Here is an 18432-nt window from a genome sequence, read left to right as displayed (position 1 = left end):
GAAACAGTTTTGGTCTTATTAAAAATAATACAGGTTTAAAAGAAACTGGCAGTTCCTGAGCATATAAGGGGCTGCCTTCAGTATTTACAATTACTATCATCACCTCATCAGCATCATCAGTAACAGTCATTGTATTCTGGGATTTCCAATCTAACACAAGAGATATATATGTGGACATAACTCAGGACTAGAAAGATGGTGTAGGGTACCTCAAACACCATTCAAATGAGCTTCAGGCTGTAAAAATGAAAGGATATCACACTTCATTATATATATAATATGCTTCTAGTACGTATTTATTATATAGTATGGGAGTGGAATGACCAGATCAACCATCTGAGAAGATTAATCTGGTGGCCTTTTGTATGAATAAATAAAAAGGAAAAAAATCATTATAACAAGAATAGAGACTGTCTCCTCCTCTGATCCATTTCTCAAAAGATCAAATGGTGAGAGCCAAAGGACCACTCAACCAGAATCTGGCTTCTGTCATCCCAATTGAAACAGAGAACTAAATTGGGATGCTTGCCTTAGGAGAAGAAACATTTTAACTGAGTGATGAGTGGGGTGGGGCCCTATTTATGACACAAGAGGACAAGCCCCTCCCCTCTGCTAAGCAGCACTAGGCACACAGCCTCCTTAAAAGGAGGAGGTACAGGGTGCACCACTTGGCACAAGAGGGGGGCCAGCAGTGTCAGCCCATTAGCCACCTGCCTTAGAAAGAAAGACCAGGAATGCCAGGATGAAGGATTGGAACACAAAGGGAGGTGCCATCATGAGAGATCTGTGAAGAGAAAGACCTAAGGGGCCCAGAAACATGAAGCCTGGGAAATCAACCCCTCCCATGAGGGAGATAACAACAGTGGAACCTGGTTCTAAATCAGTGCCTAGGACAGATGGGAGACCTGCACAAGAACAGACACCTACGACCCAGCCAGAGCCTAAACCAGAAAAGATACCCAAGATAGCCAAGCCAAGAACCAAGACTCAGCAGGAATCCACTGCCCAACAGGAGCCTGCTTCACAGCAAAGACCTTCCACGCAGCAGGAACCCCAGGCTCAACATGAAGCCGAACACCAACAGGAACCTAGAACCCAACAAAAATCCACTCTGCAGCAGGCATTGCTTGCCTCACAGGAGTCTGTGCCACAGCAATCATCTCCCATTAAAAGGCTGCCCCTCACTCAACAGGAAGCCCCCTCCCAGCAGGGACCTAGCCCAAGGAAAGAATCAACAACTCAACAGAAATCAGTGCTGAGAGAGGGACAAGCAGCCAGGCCAGGACTTGGGCCAGTAGAGCCCCCTCTAGCTCAACAGGAAGCTGAATCAAAACCTAGAGCCCAGGCTAAACTCGCATCCAAAATAGGACCACCTGCCCAGATTCAATCTACATCCCAAGAGAGAGCGCAACAGTCAGACGCTATGGCTCAGCAAACAACGCCAGTCCAGAGAGCCAAATCCAGGCACGAATCTTTGACGGAGGACAGAAATCTGCAAGAAACATCCACCACACCGCAAGAAATATCCACAGAGCCATCTCCTCAAGAGTGGAGGACACTTTTAGAGTGGATCACAGATTCCGACTCGGAATCAGATGTGGGATCATCTTCAGAAACAGATGCTGTAGCCATGAGAGGCGTAACGGCGATAAACAGAGCAAAGACAGCCTTCAAAGAGAAATCTGGTCATGAAGGGATGTCGGGACATGGTGGGCCGTCTTTTGGGAAGAAAACCAGCACCAGGCACTACCGGGACACACGTGAGTTTCAATCTGGAGAAACTAGGGCTGCCTAAGGACAGTCATTCATTCATTCAACACCTAGTAGGATAGGTTAGTGCAGGTCACCCTTCGATAATCCTGTGAGATAAAGATCTACATCCCCATTTGGTAGGTGAGGCCTGAAGATACAAGTTAAGAGTCTTGCAAAAGAAGGTACAGTTAGGAAGTGGAAGCGCAGGATAGGAAGCCAGGGTCTGACCCTCTCCCACGCACCAGGCTGCATCCCTACAAAGGACTGGGGGGAGATGAAACACGCAGGGAGGTGGGACAGAGCGCTGCCCTTGTCCCAGTGTCCATTCACCCATTCAGGCCAACGGATCTAGCGGCCGTTCCGGGGCAGCTCTGAAGTTGGACCTTGCCCCCTGGGAGTTCGCATGCATATAAGCAGAACCCGGGAGGCGAGAACCACATCATGGTTGCCCAGGTCTGTCTCGGCTGCCAACTGGGCCAATGCCCTGGGGCTCAGACAACAGGAGCCTGGAGGGAACCCCGGAGGCCACGACATCCCGGGCACAGTCAGGGCCCGAGGGAAGTGGGGCAGTGACATCAGAGGGCTAGCCTCTGCAATCCCTCACCTTCTCCGCCCCTTCCCCTGGCTCCTCCCGGGCAGTCGGCGGTGCCCTGAGCTGCCTCCTCCAAACTCGAGACTTCTGCGTGCAGAATGGGACAAGCCGAGTTTTAGCGATGGAATGAGGGGTTACTTGTTGACGTTTCCTGGGAGTGGCAGGAAGCAACGCAGCCCCACTCTGAGGCCGCAGTCCAGGGAGGTGGCCAGGGTGGTCTCTCTCTCTCTCTAGGAGCTGAGGATAAAGGGTAATCAGTGCCTCGGTGAGGGAGCTGCTTGTGTGCTTTGGGAGGCGAGGAGGCACCAAGGCTTTGATTTTTCCGGCACTGACGACCAAGAGCTGTTTCTCTAGGCTTCCAGAGCCCAGTCTCATGGCATGTTCGCACCACAGAGCGAACGCGAAGGAGGCTCCCTGGGCTCAGACGCCCTAGCGGCAGTTGGCTTGTACGCATGCGCGAGCTTCGCGCCTCTACTGTTTCCCGCCTTTTTCTGGGCGCGCGGCTGCCACGACTTCGCTCCTCTGCGCCAGCCACCCATTGGCCTAAACGCTAGCGCGCAGGCGCCCCGAATTCTTCCTTCTTCCCTTCCGTTCTCTAGAAGAGGGCAAGGGCAGGGAGTTAAAGAATCCAGAGAAAGAGAGTACTCAAGGAGACAGGGGAGGAGGGAAAGGCGGGGCTTCCTCCTCCTAAGGCGCCCAGGCACAGCCACGCCTCCATGCTGGCGCCCCGCCCCGGCCTTGAGGTGCCGGCGCACTCGGCCCGCCCCCTCCATCCCCGGCCCCCGACCCCGACCCCGGCCCCGTCGCCCCCTAGAGGAGGATTGGCGGCGCCCCGCTCTCCCCCTCCGGCGGGCGGGCTAGGCCGCGTTCTAGGGGATCCCTGCGTGGGAAGGTGAGTGGGATGGCGAAACTGAGCCACAGCACGTGTCGGAGTGACCCCAAGACGCCACGCTAGACCGGCCTGAAGGGCGCTTCTCACCGCCTCCGGGGCTGCATTTAGCCTGTGCGCGGGCCCTTTAACGCGTGGGCGGGGCCAGGCCCTCTGCCCTGGGGGTTGGGGGCGGAGCCGGCAGCGGAGCGAGGCCAGGATTGCTCAGTGGGCGGGACCCGGACAGGATCGAGCCCGGGATTGGGTGACATGGGGGCCCGGCGGTGGTGTGTAGTAAGGATTGGCCCTCGGGGCGGGGCCTGGCGGCTGGGATCGGCCCCCGCGCGGGGCCCGCGCCGAGAATTGATGGAGTCTGCAGGGGGAACGGGGCCCGCCGGGGCCGATGGGGCACAGGCCTCGAAGAGGGCCAAAGAGGGGTCGAGGATTCGCAGTCGCCGGCTGTGGCGGAGAGGCAAGGCCAAAGGTGAGCGCGCGGGGGCGAGCAGCCGGGGAGGAAGTCCGCACATCCTGCAGGGAACTGGGAACAAGTGGACTGACCCACTGCTGCGAGAACGGGGGCGCGCGTGCCCTGGCCCGTGGCCGCTGCGCGGGGGGCGTGGGGAAGGAGGTGGTGTGAGTGTCCCACCACCGGGCGCCGCAGGACAGTCTGGGGAGTGGGGTCCGCAATGCAAGCCTCCAGGCCCAGGGTTCTCGCTCGGGGTACAAGCCAAGGGCAACTGCTGTCCCCAGTGTTTCCCCCACCTGGGAAGTTGTTGGATTCCAGGTCCCTAGCGCACTTGAGAGGATCATGGAGAAGTTTACCGGCTGCTATCCAAAGCGGAAGTTTAGGGGTGAGTCAGAGAGAAGTAGGAGGAAGGGGTGCCCCATTGTAGTGAGTGCAACGGACCCCCCGACCCCAGCCTATCCCAGGCCTGACTTCCCCATCTCACCAAGGCATTCATCCACTCTGTCAGTCCACCTGCTCGGACCAGCTGCAGTTCCTAGCACCCTGACCCCCACCACTTCCAGGACAAGGGGGCTCTGCTTGGCTTCAGACCACCACGCCGTCTCTCAGGAGGAGAGGGGGGAGCTGTCGCCTAGGTTCCTAGATTAGTCAAAAAGCTGGACAAAGACTGACAGACCAGCAGGCGTGCTGCAGACCTCAAGTAGGGCAGGCGTTAAGTCCTTGCCCAGTTATGAGTATTTATGAATCTAGGGAAAGACCTGCATGAAGTTCCCATTCAGGAAAGAAACTGCCCCATCCCATACTCACCATCCCCCTCTCTCTACTCCCCATCATCAGCCAAAGGTAGCACTGGAGTTGGTTCCACTTGCAGTTGCACCGGCTCAGAAAGGCTTAGACGGGCTCAGAGCTCAGACTGCAGCCCGAGGGCACGCCTTGCCACACGGCACCATGCTCAGCCTGGCGAGCAGGATGCTCACTCTCCCCGAGGCGGCACAGGCCACGGTTAGAACGCGGCTGTCGGAGACTCGGGTCCTCGAGCCAGGAGCCACGATGTGCTGTGCGACAGGCGCCTTCTTCCTTGCCTCGATTTTCTGAAATAGGTTTGAGGGGCACCTGATTTGTAGACCCTAGACCAGGGAGGAAGGCCAGGTTGCAGGGGTTCCTAGTGGCAGAGGGGACAGGACTGGATGGTGATCGGACGAGGGTGTGCAGTGGGGGAGGAGGCCAGGTTTGGATGAGTGTAGGGCATTTGCTGCCGCACACAGCAAGCCCAGGGGAGAGGTGGAGGTTTTTATTACTGGTGATCCACCTGACGGTGACCACCCCAAGAGCAGGACAGCCAGTGCCTGCCTTGTTTACCCTGTATTGTCAGAGCCTAGTATATCAGGCACATAGGCGCTCAAATATTTACTGGATTAATAACTGAAGGAATGTGTGAGCTGCAACACAGAGATATTAATAACCATGCTTCCCCTAGGGTTGTCATGAGGAGTCAGGCAGAATCTGATTGGGTAGGGCTCCCTGCACGGGGCCCAGCCAGTCCTACTCACAAACCTATGAACCCACCTACTCCCAAAGGCTCATTCCCCCAAGCTCCTGGAGGTGGGCCTGTCATTTCCTGACACTCCCTGGTGCCAGGCCTCAGTAGGTAAACCAGACCCCACCCTGCCCCAGGGGCATCTGGGCTGGCTAGAGGAGTCCCTGTCATCAGTTTGATCTCGCTAGTAACTGGACGAGGATATCGTCATTAGGATCACCCCATTTCTCAGACGATGACACTGAGGCGCCGAGAGCGTGAGGCCACCTGGACTTCCTTATCTGGCCAGTGAGGGCAGAAAGGCTGCTGCTGACCAGGCCCCCTCAGCAGGCATTCTGCAGACACTTTGTGCTGGGCCTGGGCTCGCGCTCAACAGTTGAGCTGGAGACATGGGTATTGATCAAATAAGACTATAATTGTAAAAAAAAATTTTAAATATATTTGAAAGGCAGAGAGACAGAAAGGACATCTCCCATCTAGTGGTTTACTCCCCAGATGCCTGCAACAGCCAGAGCTGGGCCAAGTCAAAGCCAGAAGCAGGGAACTCCATCCAGATTTCTCAGGGGACCCAGGGACCTGCTACCTCCCGGGATGTATATTAGCAGAAAGCTGGAATCGGGACCAGAGCTGGGACTCGAACCCAGGCACTCTGATGTGGGATGCTTGCGCTAAGACTACACTTGTAAACTGTGATAGAAACCACAGAGGAAAATCCCTGAGAATGCAACAGAGGGCGGCTCCTCAAGGCACTGGCATTGAACCCAAGGATGGGCAGAGACAACAGAGAGGACGGCATAGGCGGAGACCTTGAGGCCCAAGGAAGCAGCACAGACGGCAGAGGGAGGGAGGCAGGAGTGGTAAGAGGAGGCCGGGTCGGGCAGCCTGAGCGAAGAGGATGGCGCCCGCTCCGGGAGGCCGTGTCCTGGGCTTGGGGCTTTATCCTGAGAGGAAGGCAGGGGGCTTTGAAGGGCTGAGAGCGTGTGACGGGATTTTGCTGCTATGTGGACAACATGTCAGAGGGGACACAGTCAGACACATAAAGAGCCAGAATCATCCAGCTGAGGCTGGAGTTGGAGGAGGGCCAGGTTCCAGAGGCTCCTAGGGGGCAGCTGGGACAGGACTGGGTGGTGGATTGGATGGGAGGGAGGGGGTGTGCAGAGGGGGAGGTGGCCAGGATGATGCCCTGGCTTCCAGCTTGAGCAGATGGGGAGAGGAGTGTTGTGTATACACACATGGAGACCAGGACACATGGACATACATGTAGGTACCCATATACATATATTCCTACATATAGCAACATGTGCCCATGGAAGCTCACAGGCCGAGAACACACACACACACACATGCACACCTACCTGACCACCCAGAAGGCACACAGCTGAGGCCCAGATACAGCAGGAGAAACATAGGCACACTGGACATACTGGTGACACCAGCAGAAGCCAGCGGGGCCATCCTGGAGCTGCCCCCTGGCTGGCTCTGTGACCCGAGCTTCTCAGTAGTCCCCTCACCTGCCCAAAGGGGAAGCTAGCAGTGCCCACCCAGTGGGCGGTGGGGTGGGTGATGGAGAGAGCAGTGCTTGCACACAGCATTGCTTTTTTTTTTTTTTTTTTTTGCACACACTTCTCAGGAGCAGCCACAGTCATTTGTCCCCACCTGCATCAGATCCCAGGGTCCCAGGCGCCCCCTTCAGAAGCCCTTCCCCACCCCAGGCCCCAGACCTGACCGTTCCTCCATCCCCCCACCCTTCTTTGCCCGCCACCCCTCCCACCCCTGCCAGGTCCCCAGGGGCTGAAGTCCAGGCTGGGTCTATTTGTCCTGTAGCTCTTGAAGGCAAAGGGCTGATACCCAGTCAGCTGGACACCCCCCAAGCTGCCTTGGCCCTGCCTCTGCCCCGTTCCTCACCCATGGCCCTGGTGAACCTGCCTCTGTCCCAGTGCCCTCTGCCTGGGATTCTAAGCAAGTTTCTGGCAACCTCAACACCCCTTCTGCCCAGCTCTATCTGGCCCAGCCCTCAGGGAGCTCTGCTTAGAACAGGACAAAGGGCAGGGCCCTCAAGTCGTGCGGGCCTAGAGCCCAGCCCCTTCCCCATGGCTTTGTTCAAGCGGCCTGTTGGGTCGGAGCGCTCCTCTCTCCTCACGGGACTCGGTTTACAAAGTGGGAGATGGCAACGTCAGGCAGTCAGCATTTCCCAAGTGCCGGCTGTGCGCCGGGCCAAGGGCCGAACAAAACCAGCAAACATCCCTGCCAGCAGGGAGCCTGTAATCTAGTGGGGGCGGCGGGCAGCACGAGGAGTCAGTTGTGCAGTGTGTCCGATGGTGATAAGTGTCCCAGAGAGAAACAGCCTGGTCCCCATCTTAGCAAGGCTGCAGGAGCCCTCAGAGCAAGCCCCACGCAGAGTGCCCTCCCGCCTGGCTGGGCGGAGTGGCCAGAGGCAGGGGCACTCATCCAGGACCACTCAGCAGTGGCGTGCGGCTCTACCAAGCTTAGAACGGCATCCCTCTGTCCATCTGTCCACCTGTCTGCCAGCCCTGGGGAAGGGGCTGTCCTCTTCCAGCTCCCATTGTGCCCTATGGATGTCCGTCACGTGGACCGGCTCCCCCTAGAGCCCTGTGGATTTGTAGCTGTCATTTTGTATTCTTCTCACTAAAGCCACTCCCCCATTGTTTAGAAGCTTCTGGGCTCCATAAAGGGGTTCTGTCCTGAGGGAGACAGACAGCCTGCATGTAAACAAGCAAACGTGCAATTACAGAGTGTGTAGAAGCCGGGAAGCACAAGCACAGAATCAGGGCAGACAGTGATGGAGCCCCCGATGCCTATCTCAGAGAGGGGGCGTGGCCAGGGAGCCCTGAGAGGGTGAGAAAGAGCCAGGTGCAGGGGACACGCGGGGTACTCAGGTGAGCTGTCAGCCTGGGAGGTGGGGGTGGGCTTGAAGGGGAAGGGGCAGACACAGGGCACTCAGTGTGGGAGCACCCCGAGTAGGGCCTGTGACAGGCCCCGGGCTGAGCTTGGCACTGCCCTTAATCGGCTTCTGTGCTCCCAGGAGGGACAGGCAGGGCTGGCTCTCTCCCCCCAGCAGCTGGGGCCTGCTGTGCCAGGGCCAGCTCGAGGGCAGGAGCTGAAATCACTGGGCCTTTGGCTCCCTGCATCCACTCTGGGGAGGAGGGCGGCCGGCTGGGTGAGAGGGGACAGTTTATTTGTTCAGGCTGAGACTCCTGGGTCCCGAAGGGGAGGGGGCTGGGGCCCTGGGCCCCTGGGTTCTAAGGCACAGGAGCCTAGGACAAGGACTCCCAGTTGTCTTGGGGGTGGAGACAGGCAGTTGGGCTCCCTGCTCTGTTTATAGCACGTGGTTCTCACTGCCCTTTCTGGGTGGGAGGTGGAGCGGTGGCCACACCCCAGGCAAGCCGCCCTCCCTGCTTTATCGCCCCAGGCTGCTACTGGCACCAGCCACAAAGCAGCAGTCCCAGTCCGGGGAGCTCCAGCTCCGGAGAGGCCTGGGAGGGGTGAGTGCAGGGCCGGCTGGGAGGCAGGAACGGCCTCTGCTGGACCCCAGGGCCTGGAAGGGAGAGGAGACAGACACTTTCTTCTAGAGTAACAGGGGCCAGGCACCTAGGAGCCTGGCTTCGGGAGAGAAGAGAGTCCTGGGGCTGATGGTGGTGGTATCCTCACCAAAGCGGGCAAGGGCGGAGTGTTGAGACCTGAGTGACAGCATCTAGGGTGCCTGTGACAAGGATCTTAGGAAGGGGTGTGGGGCGTCCGGCACAGGACAGGGCAAGTCCTAGAGTCCTGGGAAGGAGGCTGGCGTGAGCTGCAGCTCTGAACCCAGAGAGCTGGGCAGAGAATTGGCTCTGTCACTGGCAATGCAGCCTTAGCTCCTTACTTAACACCCCTGGGCCTCAGTGTCCTCTCCTGTGAAATGGGGGTGCCAGCAATAATAGATCCGACCGTCGGCATCTGGGACACAGAAGGTTAGAGCGCTAGATACTGCAGATGCACAGAGCCCCAGTGTGGGTCTGACATGGAGTGAGCTCAAGGCCAGTGGCGGCGATGAGTACCACCGTTCCAGGCAGGCCTGCTTGCTGGCTGAGTAGACAGGGCCGGAGGCCAGGAGACGCAGCTGACAGAAGAGTGAGAACGAGGTCTGAGGACCCCACAGAGGACAGCAAGGGCGCTGGAGTTTTGAGGGGGCTCCACAGGCAGACTTGAGAGACTAGGATTTTAGGAAGGCTGGAACCCTGGAAGAACCCCTGGGTTCAGGAGCAGAGCTGGGGTTGGGCACCAGGGTCCTAGGGTTTAGACTGGGTAGGTTGGGCCTGAACAGGAAAGGCAAATGGATGACACCTGGGGCCTGCGGAGAAAGGATGGGTTGGGGGCCTGGACCCCCTAGGTCCTGAGATGAGTGACCAGCAGGGCATCCAGACTTCTTAGATCCTAGGAGATGTCCTGAGCCGGGAGAATAAGCAGAGACAGGCGCCTGAACCCTGGGAGAAGGAAGTGCTGGCCAACTCCGGGGCCACGGGAAAGACGCAGGAGCTGGGCAAGCAGATTCTTGTGGGCTCGCTGGCATGTCTGGACTCCTGGGTCCAGGGACAACGGGGTCCTGAGTCCCAAACAGGAGACAGCAGGGACTCCTGGGTCTGAGGGAGGGAAGAGCTGGGGGCCTGGACTCCTGGGTCTGAGAGGGGAGGGGCTGGGGCTTGAACTCCTGTGTCTGAGGGAGGGAAGAGCTGGGGGCCTGGACTCCTGGGCCCCAGCTGGTAAGGACGATCCTGCCCTGCCTAACAGACCTCCCCACCTGCCCACAGCCTCAAGGCTTGTACACAGCATGGACCTGCGCACGATGACCCAGTCGCTGGTGACCCTGGCAGAAGACAATATGGCATTCTTCTCCAGCCAGGGCCCTGGGGAGACAGCACGACGCCTGTCCAGCGTCTTTGCCGGTGTGCGGGAACAGGCACTGGGGCTGGAGCCGGCCCTGGGCCGCCTGCTCGGCGTGGCGCACCTCTTTGACCTGGACGCAGAGACACCAGCCAATGGGTTCCGCAGCCTGGTGCACACAGCCCGCTGCTGCCTGGCGCACCTGCTACACAAATCCCGCTACGTGGCTTCCAACCGCCGCAGCATCTTCTTCCGCACCAGCCACAATCTGGCTGAGCTGGAGGCCTACCTGGCTGCCCTCACCCAGCTCCGCGCTCTGGCCTACTACGCCCAGCGCCTGCTGGCCACCAACCGGCCAGGAGGGCTCTTCTTTGAGGGTGACGAGAGGCTGACTGCTGATTTCCTGAGGGAGTATGTGACGCTGCACAAGGGCTGCTTCTACGGCCGCTGCCTGGGCTTCCAAGTGAGTCCCCCCTACCCATGCCCCACTGGGCCCACGGTGAAGGCACTGATGGCCCCCGACCTGGCTCAATAGTAGAGTAGCCACAATGCTCAGTATTGTTGAATTCAGAAAAGAGAGAAAGGGGAAGTCGGCTGGAGCTCAAAGCTGCACCCAGTATCTCACACTCATGGCCCTGGGCCACATCTATCAAATAGTGGGAACTCTTGAACTCACACAGCTCTTTTTCACCTGGATACCCACTACTGTTTACTGTCTTACAGTCAGGGAATTTGTCCACTCTGGGTTTTGTTTTTTAATTTTTTATTTTTTTAATTATTTAGTTATTTGGAAGGCAGAAAGACAGAGAAAGCAATCTTTCATTTGCTGGGTCATTCCCACAATGGCCAGGGCTGGGCCAGGCCAAAGCCAGGATCCAGCACTCGGGCCATCTTCTCTGTCACCCCAGGCGCATGAGCAGGGAACGGGATCAGAAGCAGTGCACAGGGACTTGAACCGGTGCTCTGACACGGAGAATGCCAGTGCTGTGACGGCTGAACCTGCCGCAACACAACACCAGCCCTTCACTTCTGTTACCTGATGGCCCCTGGAGTTAGTCGAGAGGCCTACTGGAAATGAGTGCACCCCCTGGAGGTATCCCCACTGGAGCTGTAGGAGGGAGGGGGCCAGCCCTCCGCTGCGGACCTGGATCGGGACCCAGGGCTTCCCTGCTCACTCAGGGAGCTCAGAGGCAGGGTTTTCAGGCCTGGGGAGAGCCGCCGAGCGTCAGTGCCGGTGCCAGAGACCTGACTGCTGCTCCCCTCCCTGATCTCGCCTTCTACCCTCTGCCCGCCCCAACCCAGACCAGCCTCGGAGAAACATAGCTCATCACACACGGAGTCAGGCAGCCCCACGGCTCTCAGACTTGGGTAAAAATAGGAGCACACTGGGACGGCCAGGCTCAGGGTGGAGGCCCAGCGTGCCCCTGTTGTGGGGTCAGTGCCGGGTCCCCCAGGCCCCAGCTGCACCAGGGAGCCTTAGCAGGAGCATCTGGAGCTGTGTGACCCCTGAGCCACTCTGAACCTCTTTGGACCACCCCCCACCGCAGTGATAGCCAAGCTGGGCAGTCAGAGACCTTCTGCCCCGTGCCCCGTCCACCCCTGCCTACAGGCCTCAGCTGTCCTCAGCACCCCAGCCTGGGAGCCTCCCCTCCCCAGGCCAGATTCACAAGTACTGGCCAGGGTATGGAAATCACGGGAAAGAGATCCTGGAACCGCCTAAACCTGCCTCCTGACCACAACAGCCAGAAACCCCGCGCTCTCTGGCCCAGTGGGCCGGCAGCCAGGAGCAGGGCCACCTGACAGCCACTGTGTGCGGGCCCAGCCGTCACGGCCCTGCTGCGTCCCTGCTCCAGCCCAGTGGCCGGCGTGTGCGGAGTGCACAGAGGAACCTCGGTGGCCTCTTGCTTCGGCCTCTCCTGGCTTTGTTTCCGGTGGCGCCGTCTCAGCACCACCCCCTCAGATGTGGTATCTCCGCATTCCTCCACAGAGCCCTGAGTGTGGGCCTCAGTCTCCCCACCCGGCACTTCCTGCACCAAGATCCCTGTACCCGTCAGGCTGTCGCTGTTTCCCCCTCCCACCTGCCCCGTCTGTCAGGACACCCCTGCGTCATCTCACTGCTCCGCCTAAGCCCTGGCTGGGCCCCTTCTCGTCTCTGACCCCAGCTCCTGCCCACTCTGGCCCCCTGGCTTTGGCTCCCCCTGCCGAGCACGGGCCCAGCCCTGAGCTCCTGCACTTGCTGTGCCCTCTAACCCCTCAGCATCTCCGTGTCCCCTCGGCCTGTGGTCTTTGTCTTTTCCCTCACGTCATTCACATGCAGTCATTTATCATCATGTCTCCATTTGCTTGTCAGGTCGCGTGCGCCTGGCGCGCAGCAGGAGCTCGGGAAATGTCTACTGCCCCTCACCCCCGCCTGTCTCTCCACAGTTCACGCCCGCCATCCGGCCCTTCCTGCAGACCATCTCCATCGGGCTGGTGTCCTTCGGGGAGCACTACAAGCGCAACGAGACGGGTCTCAGTGAGTGCCAGCCAGCCAGGCTCTGCTCGCCGCCCCTTCCTGTCCCTGCCCCCCACCCCACCCCGGCCTGAGCAGCCTGACGCCCCTCCCGACCCCCAGGTGTGACCGCCAGCTCCCTCTTCACCAGCGGCCGCTTCGCCATCGACCCAGAGCTGCGTGGGGCCGAGTTTGAGCGGATCATACAGAACCTGGACGTGCACTTCTGGAAAGCCTTCTGGAACATCACGGAGATTGAAGTACTCTCGGTGAGCCTGTCGCACATGGGCACCCCAGGGCCCCGGGATGGCACAGGAGGGGAACGCTGGGGGCCAGAGGGTAGGCAGCCCCTCCCCAGCACCCCTTCTGTTCCTTCTCCCAGTCTCTGGCCAATATGACGTCGGCTAACGTGAGGGTGAGCCGACTGATCAGCCTGCCGCCCGAGGCCTTTAACATGCCGCTGACCTCCGACCCCAAGCTCACAGTCACCATCTCGCCACCCTTGGCCCACACGGGCCCTGGGCCCGTCCTCGTCAGGCTCATCTCCTACGACCTGCGTGAAGGACAGGTAAGGCCCTGGCCTAAGCCGGGAACAGGTGCAGAGCCAGAGAGCACGGGCGCCCCTCCCCACACCTGCCCCAGAAGCCCTCCCTGCCTCGCTGAGCCACATCCCTTGGGACGGTGCGACCCAGGCAGGCCCTCCCCAGCCTCCTTCTTCCTTCTCTGCAGGACAGCGAGGAACTCAACATCCTGGCCAAGTCCGAGGGCCCGCGGAGCCTGGAGCTGCGGCCCCGCGGCCAGCAGGCACCCCGCTCCCGGTCGCTGGTGGTGCATATCCACGGCGGCGGCTTCGTGGCCCAGACCTCCAAATCCCACGAGCCCTACCTCAAGAGCTGGGCCCAAGAGCTGGGCGTCCCCATCCTCTCCATTGACTACTCCCTGGCCCCCGAGGCCCCCTTCCCGCGCGCGCTGGAGGAGTGCTTCTACGCCTACTGCTGGGCCGTCAAGCACTGCGCCCTCCTTGGTGAGCCCCCGCCCAGAACTGCAGGGGCAGTGACCCGCGCACGTGGTTCCTCAAGCCTCCTCCTCATACACGGGCCCCATCCTCACCCCTGCCTCCCCCCTCCGGCCACCTGCTCACCCCGCTCCCGTCAAGTCCACCACTGGCTCCCCTGCCTCCGCCTTCTTTACCTTTTCCTCTGCTGCCGTCCATTCCCGGCCCTCTGCTGGCCTCTGCTCCCTGCCCTGTCAGCCTCCTGACCCATGCGCCAACAACTCTGAGCCCCCCTCCTGAAATGCCACCATCTTGGAAGTGCACCGAGGCACTAAGCAGGCTCCGGCCTGCCTGGGGCTACGCTGCCAGCCTGCACCCTGACCTTCCACTCCCCAGACTCCCCCAGAACTCCCTGATCTCTGGGTCTCTCCATGTCCCAAGTCTTCCTGACCCACTGACCACTCCACCAAATGGATCCAGATCCCTGCCTCAGTTTACCAGTCTCTAAAATTGTAGCCTTCTAGACTTTGGGGAGCCCCACACGCCACCTCTGAGAGCCCAGTTCTAGCTCAGAACTTGAGTTCCTCCCTCCCCAGTACCCACCCCCCACCAGGCTGTGACCAAGCCCCCACCCCCAACCCCCGACTCCAAAACCAGGCTCAACAGGAGAGCGGATTTGCCTTGCGGGAGACAGCGCCGGCGGCAACCTCTGCTTCACCGTGTCCCTTCGGGCTGCAGCCTATGGCGTGCGGGTGCCAGATGGCATCATGGCAGCCTACCCGGCCACACTGCTGCAGTCGGCCGCCTCTCCCTCCCGGCTGCTGAGCCTCATGGACCCCCTGCTGCCGCTCAGCGTGCTCTCCAAGTGTGTCAGCGCCTACGCAGGTGAGGCCCACGCTGCCTAGGGGCCCTGGGCTGGGGCCCAGGCCCCTGGGTCTGAGGGAGGAGGGGGCTGGGACCCTGGACTCCCGGCACTAAGGAAGCTGGGGCTTAGCAGAGGAACCTGGTACTCCTTCCTGGCCATGTTCCTTCCGAGGCAGTCAGATCCCTGGGGCACAGGTGCCCAAAATGCTGAGCGTTAAGACCAGCCCGGCCCCGGCACACACACTCTGCAGGTGCACAGACAGAAGACCACTCCAACTCAGACCAGAAGGCGCTGGGCATGATGGGGCTCATGCGGCGGGACACAGCCCTGCTCCTCAAAGACCTCCGCCTGGGCGCCTCCTCGTGGCTCAACTCCTTCCTGGAGCTGAGCGGACGCAAAGCCAAGAGCTCAGCACCAATGTCAGGTAAGTGACAGCCTCCTTACACATAGCCAAGCCAGGGCAGCCAGGAGGGACAGCCCGGTGCAGGGCAGGAGCCACAACCCAGGGTCCGGCCAGTGCCCCATACCCACTTCTGGCCCTGCCGCAAAGCCTAGATTTTCCATGACAGGTGGGATTCCACAGGTGGGAAAGCCAGGAATTCTGATGCCCCAGGTCACCTCTGGGCCCCAGCACTTGCAGTAGCTGGATTTCTCAATGGCCTCATTCACACAGGCCTGAGCCCTGGGAAACATTCAGTGCCTGCCAGTGTCTCCACTCTCTCTCCTGAGACTCCACCCCAAGTTCCCAGAGCCCTCGGGCAGGGGTGCAGCCCTCCTCAGTTCCACAAACAGGTGACAGGCACTTAGGGCTAATGTGTCGTCCCCCACCTCCCACCATACCCCCGCCCTGGGGTGGGGGGTGGCCTGGGAGCCAGGATGAGAGATCCAACATGGGACAGACCGTGGGAGTGCAGGGGGTTCTCAGCCTCGGCTCAGTGGCAGGACCCTCGGGCAGCTAAACACCACGTCCCTCCAGGATCCAGTTCTTCCCGAGGTAACGTTATTAAGGAATTTAAAGCACAACCAGTTCAAAACTTATTTCTGTGTCTACCAAACACCAAGGGCATTCTGTGAATACTAGAAATCGCCTTTTCAGAAGTCGATGCAGTTCCTGTTCAGAAAATTCTCCCAATTGAATGCCTTTTATTTTAAATTAACTTTCTAATTTTAGGATCTGCAAGCAGAGGCACACAAAATCAATTAAAAAGGAGCTGAATTTGAAGCACTGGGCCCTGGGCACTGGGCTTTTCCCTGTGGGATCACGGTGACAGTTGCAGCCCCTGGAGGCACACTCACCACACTGGCTTCTCACTCCGCCAGTTACTGGCCGTGGAGCGACATGGCCAAGTAGCAGTAATTGTGACCTTTGGTGTGCTCCTCTGCGAAATGGGTACAATAAGAGTATCTGCCTCGTTGGGTTGTTGTAAGGACCACACGCACCTATTTGTGTCAAGGGCCCAGCCCAACACCTGGTACATAGTAGGCACTCTTAAAAGATGCTGTGTCCTGTGCCAGTAATTCTGTTCAGGGGCCCTCTGGGTCACAGAGCACTTTACACAGTTATTCTCACAGTGTCTGGACTTTTGCCTTTATGCATTTACAAAGACAAGTGGAAAAAAAAAAAAAACCTGAAATTATTATAGGAGCCTGGCCCCAGTGGTAAGCAGCGTGGGTCTGACTAAATTTCTAGAGCTGAGGCCAAGGTGGGCTGGAAGCTCATCATTCGGGCACTGCTTGTGGTCACCCGCAGGGAAGAGCTAGAAACGCAGAACGCGAACATTTGGGAGCAGATCCAGGCGGCCACAGCGACAGGGTCCCTGGGAATCTAATGGACCCCCGGGGACTCTCCCAGCGGGGGGCTGTGGAGCCTCCTGGGCCTGCGAATCACCTCAAGGCTGGGTCTGCTGCGGGGCTGGGGCTGGGGAGGCGGCTGGATCAGGGGGTAGCTGGATCAGGGGGTAGCGGTATCTAATCCCAGAGTTCTTACAGCCTGTGTGAGCCAGGGACTGTTTTTATCTGCCTTGTAAGGAGGAAGAAATGAAGGTTCCTATAGGTAAACCAACTCGCATTCCACCCTCCCAGTCACGGCACACACATCCCCTCCACTGGGACACAGCCCCACCTTCTGAACTCCCCGCCAGCCACCCCCGTGCCCAGCAGAGCCAGGCTCACCTGAGCCCCATCCAGCCCCCTGCCCCTGCCCCTCCCGCAGAGCCAATGCGCCGCAGTGTGTCCGAAGCAGCGCTGGCCCAGCCCGAGGGCCCACTGGGCACAGACTCCCTCAAGAGCCTGACACTGAAGGACCTGAGCGTGAAGGGCAGCTCCGAGGCCACCGACACCCCCGAGATGTCACTGTCGGCCGAGACACTGGGCCCCTCCTCGGCCTCCGACGTCAACTTCTTCTTGCGGCCTGAGGACAGTGTCGAAGAGGCGGAGGCCAGGGAGGAGCGCGGCGCCAAGGACAGAGGCCAGGGCGTCAGGGCCGCCTTCCCTGAGGGCTTCCACCCGCGCATCTCCAGCCAGGGGGCCACCCACATGCCCTTGTTCTCCTCGCCCATCGTCAAGAACCCCTTCATGTCCCCGCTGCTGGCACCCGACAACATGCTGAAGACCCTGCCACCCGTGCACATTGTGGTGAGCACGGGACAGGGACCGTGCACCTGCCAGGCGTGGGCGGGGGTGCAGCTGGGGAAGAGGTGGGGCCCGGGAGAGACCGTGGCCTGGGAGCGGCTGCAGGGTGAGTGGGGGGGGCGGGAGTTTCTTTCCCTGTGCTACAGCGGCTGAGGCGCACCAGGTCCGGGTGGGGGAGCTGGGCTTAGTAAGTCAAGGAGCAGAGGTGGGGGCTGGGGGAGCTGGTAGGGAGATGCTGGGCAGAGGCCAGGGCGCCCAGGTCAACTCTTCCTTCTCACACCTGCACCTGTTCCCTCCCTTCTCGCCCCTCTTCGTTCATCCGTCCCCTTCCCCACCCTCACCCCGCCCCGCCCGCAGGCCTGCGCGCTGGACCCCATGCTGGACGACTCGGTCATGTTCGCGCGGCGGCTGCGCTGCCTGGGCCAGCCGGTGACGCTGCGCGTGGTGGAGGACCTGCCCCACGGCTTCCTGAGCCTGGCCGCGCTGTGCCGCGAGACCCGCGAGGCCACCGAGCTGTGCGTGGAGCGCATCCGCCTCGTGCTCACCCACCCCGCGCCCGCCGCGCAGCCGCCGCTGCTCTGAGCCACGCGGGGAGGAGGTGGGGGCTGCGGGGGGCCGCACTAAAGACATTGTTCCACCCGCGCCGGCCTCCGTGGTGAATGCGCTCCGGGACCGGCCCCGGGGAGGCCTCGAGAGGGGCTCCGGGGCCGTCGGGAGGGGCGGGCTATGCCTTAAAGTCTGGGACCGCAAAGGGGGAGCAGGGGGACCGAAAGCTGAGACCCCGGCCTAGGGGAGGAGGACGCACACGCCCGCCACCCAGGCAGCCGGACCTGCACTCCACTACTGCCTTCTACTGCTGCTGCCGCGACCTGCGCAGGTCGCTTTCCGTTGTAAATAAAAGTATTTAATTAGCTTGGCCTCTCTCAAATGGGTGAGTGCTCGCCCACCAGGGGGCAGCATCGGACTCAAGCTGCTCCCAGCCAAAAACTGGAGCAGGGCAGGGAAGTGGACACTCAGACCAGCCGTCCTCCACCCCCCGCGGAGTTAATCCAGGTCCAGGTGCAGTGCCAAGGACCCTGGGTTCTCCGCCCTTCCCCACTGACGCCCCCGGGTAGGCGCTGCCCTCCCTGGTGCCAGCAGGCCACTTGTCTTTACAACCCCAGCCTCCACAGCCACCAGGGGACCCGAAAGGCCCCAACAGACCCAAGGGCTACGGACCTAGAGCCAAGTTCCCAGGAAACCAGAAGCCACCTGGACACCCAGGGTACTGCAAGGGCAAGCTCCGCCCAGCTGTGACAGTCCCCACAGCCGGCTCTCGGGAGGCCTCGCCACTTGTAGGCTCTGGGGTTGCAATGGAG

At 60.1% G+C, this 18432-nt stretch overlaps 1 protein-coding gene and 1 long non-coding RNA gene across 4 annotated transcripts in view; one reads left to right on the top strand and one right to left on the bottom strand.

Annotated features, from left to right (window-relative positions):
- LOC149120786 (uncharacterized) overlaps positions 1-18432 on the bottom strand; it is a 124461-nt gene that overhangs the window by 102252 nt on the left and 3777 nt on the right. The window lies entirely within an intron of this gene.
- LIPE (lipase E, hormone sensitive type) lies at positions 3492-17985 on the top strand. 3 transcript variants are annotated; one of them, XM_089318775.1, is made up of 11 exons: positions 3521-3696; positions 10021-10556; positions 11002-11186; positions 12518-12608; positions 12708-12853; positions 12967-13152; positions 13314-13608; positions 14236-14463; positions 14694-14867; positions 16656-17077; positions 17432-17985. In XM_089318775.1, the coding sequence occupies exons 6-11, from the start codon at positions 12979-12981 to the stop codon at positions 17654-17656; spliced, it is 1518 nt and encodes a 505-aa protein (XP_089174901.1). In that variant the 5' UTR covers positions 3521-3696; positions 10021-10556; positions 11002-11186; positions 12518-12608; positions 12708-12853; positions 12967-12978; the 3' UTR covers positions 17657-17985. The 3 variants fall into 3 exon arrangements, with proteins under 3 accessions (XP_051692317.3, XP_089174901.1, XP_051692319.3); XM_051836357.3 differs by lacking the exon at positions 11002-11186 and having other exon boundaries at positions 3492-3696; XM_051836359.3 differs by lacking the exons at positions 3521-3696; positions 11002-11186 and adding an exon at positions 8588-8718.

The sequence above is a fragment of the Oryctolagus cuniculus genome, chromosome 18 (genome assembly GCF_051225735.1).
Source record: "Oryctolagus cuniculus isolate XC-2025 breed Fujian yellow rabbit chromosome 18, ASM5122573v1, whole genome shotgun sequence".
NCBI lineage: Eukaryota > Metazoa > Chordata > Mammalia > Lagomorpha > Leporidae > Oryctolagus > Oryctolagus cuniculus.
The sequence above is the reverse complement of the archived record's forward strand: the minus strand, read 5'-3'. Positions and strand labels throughout refer to the sequence as shown.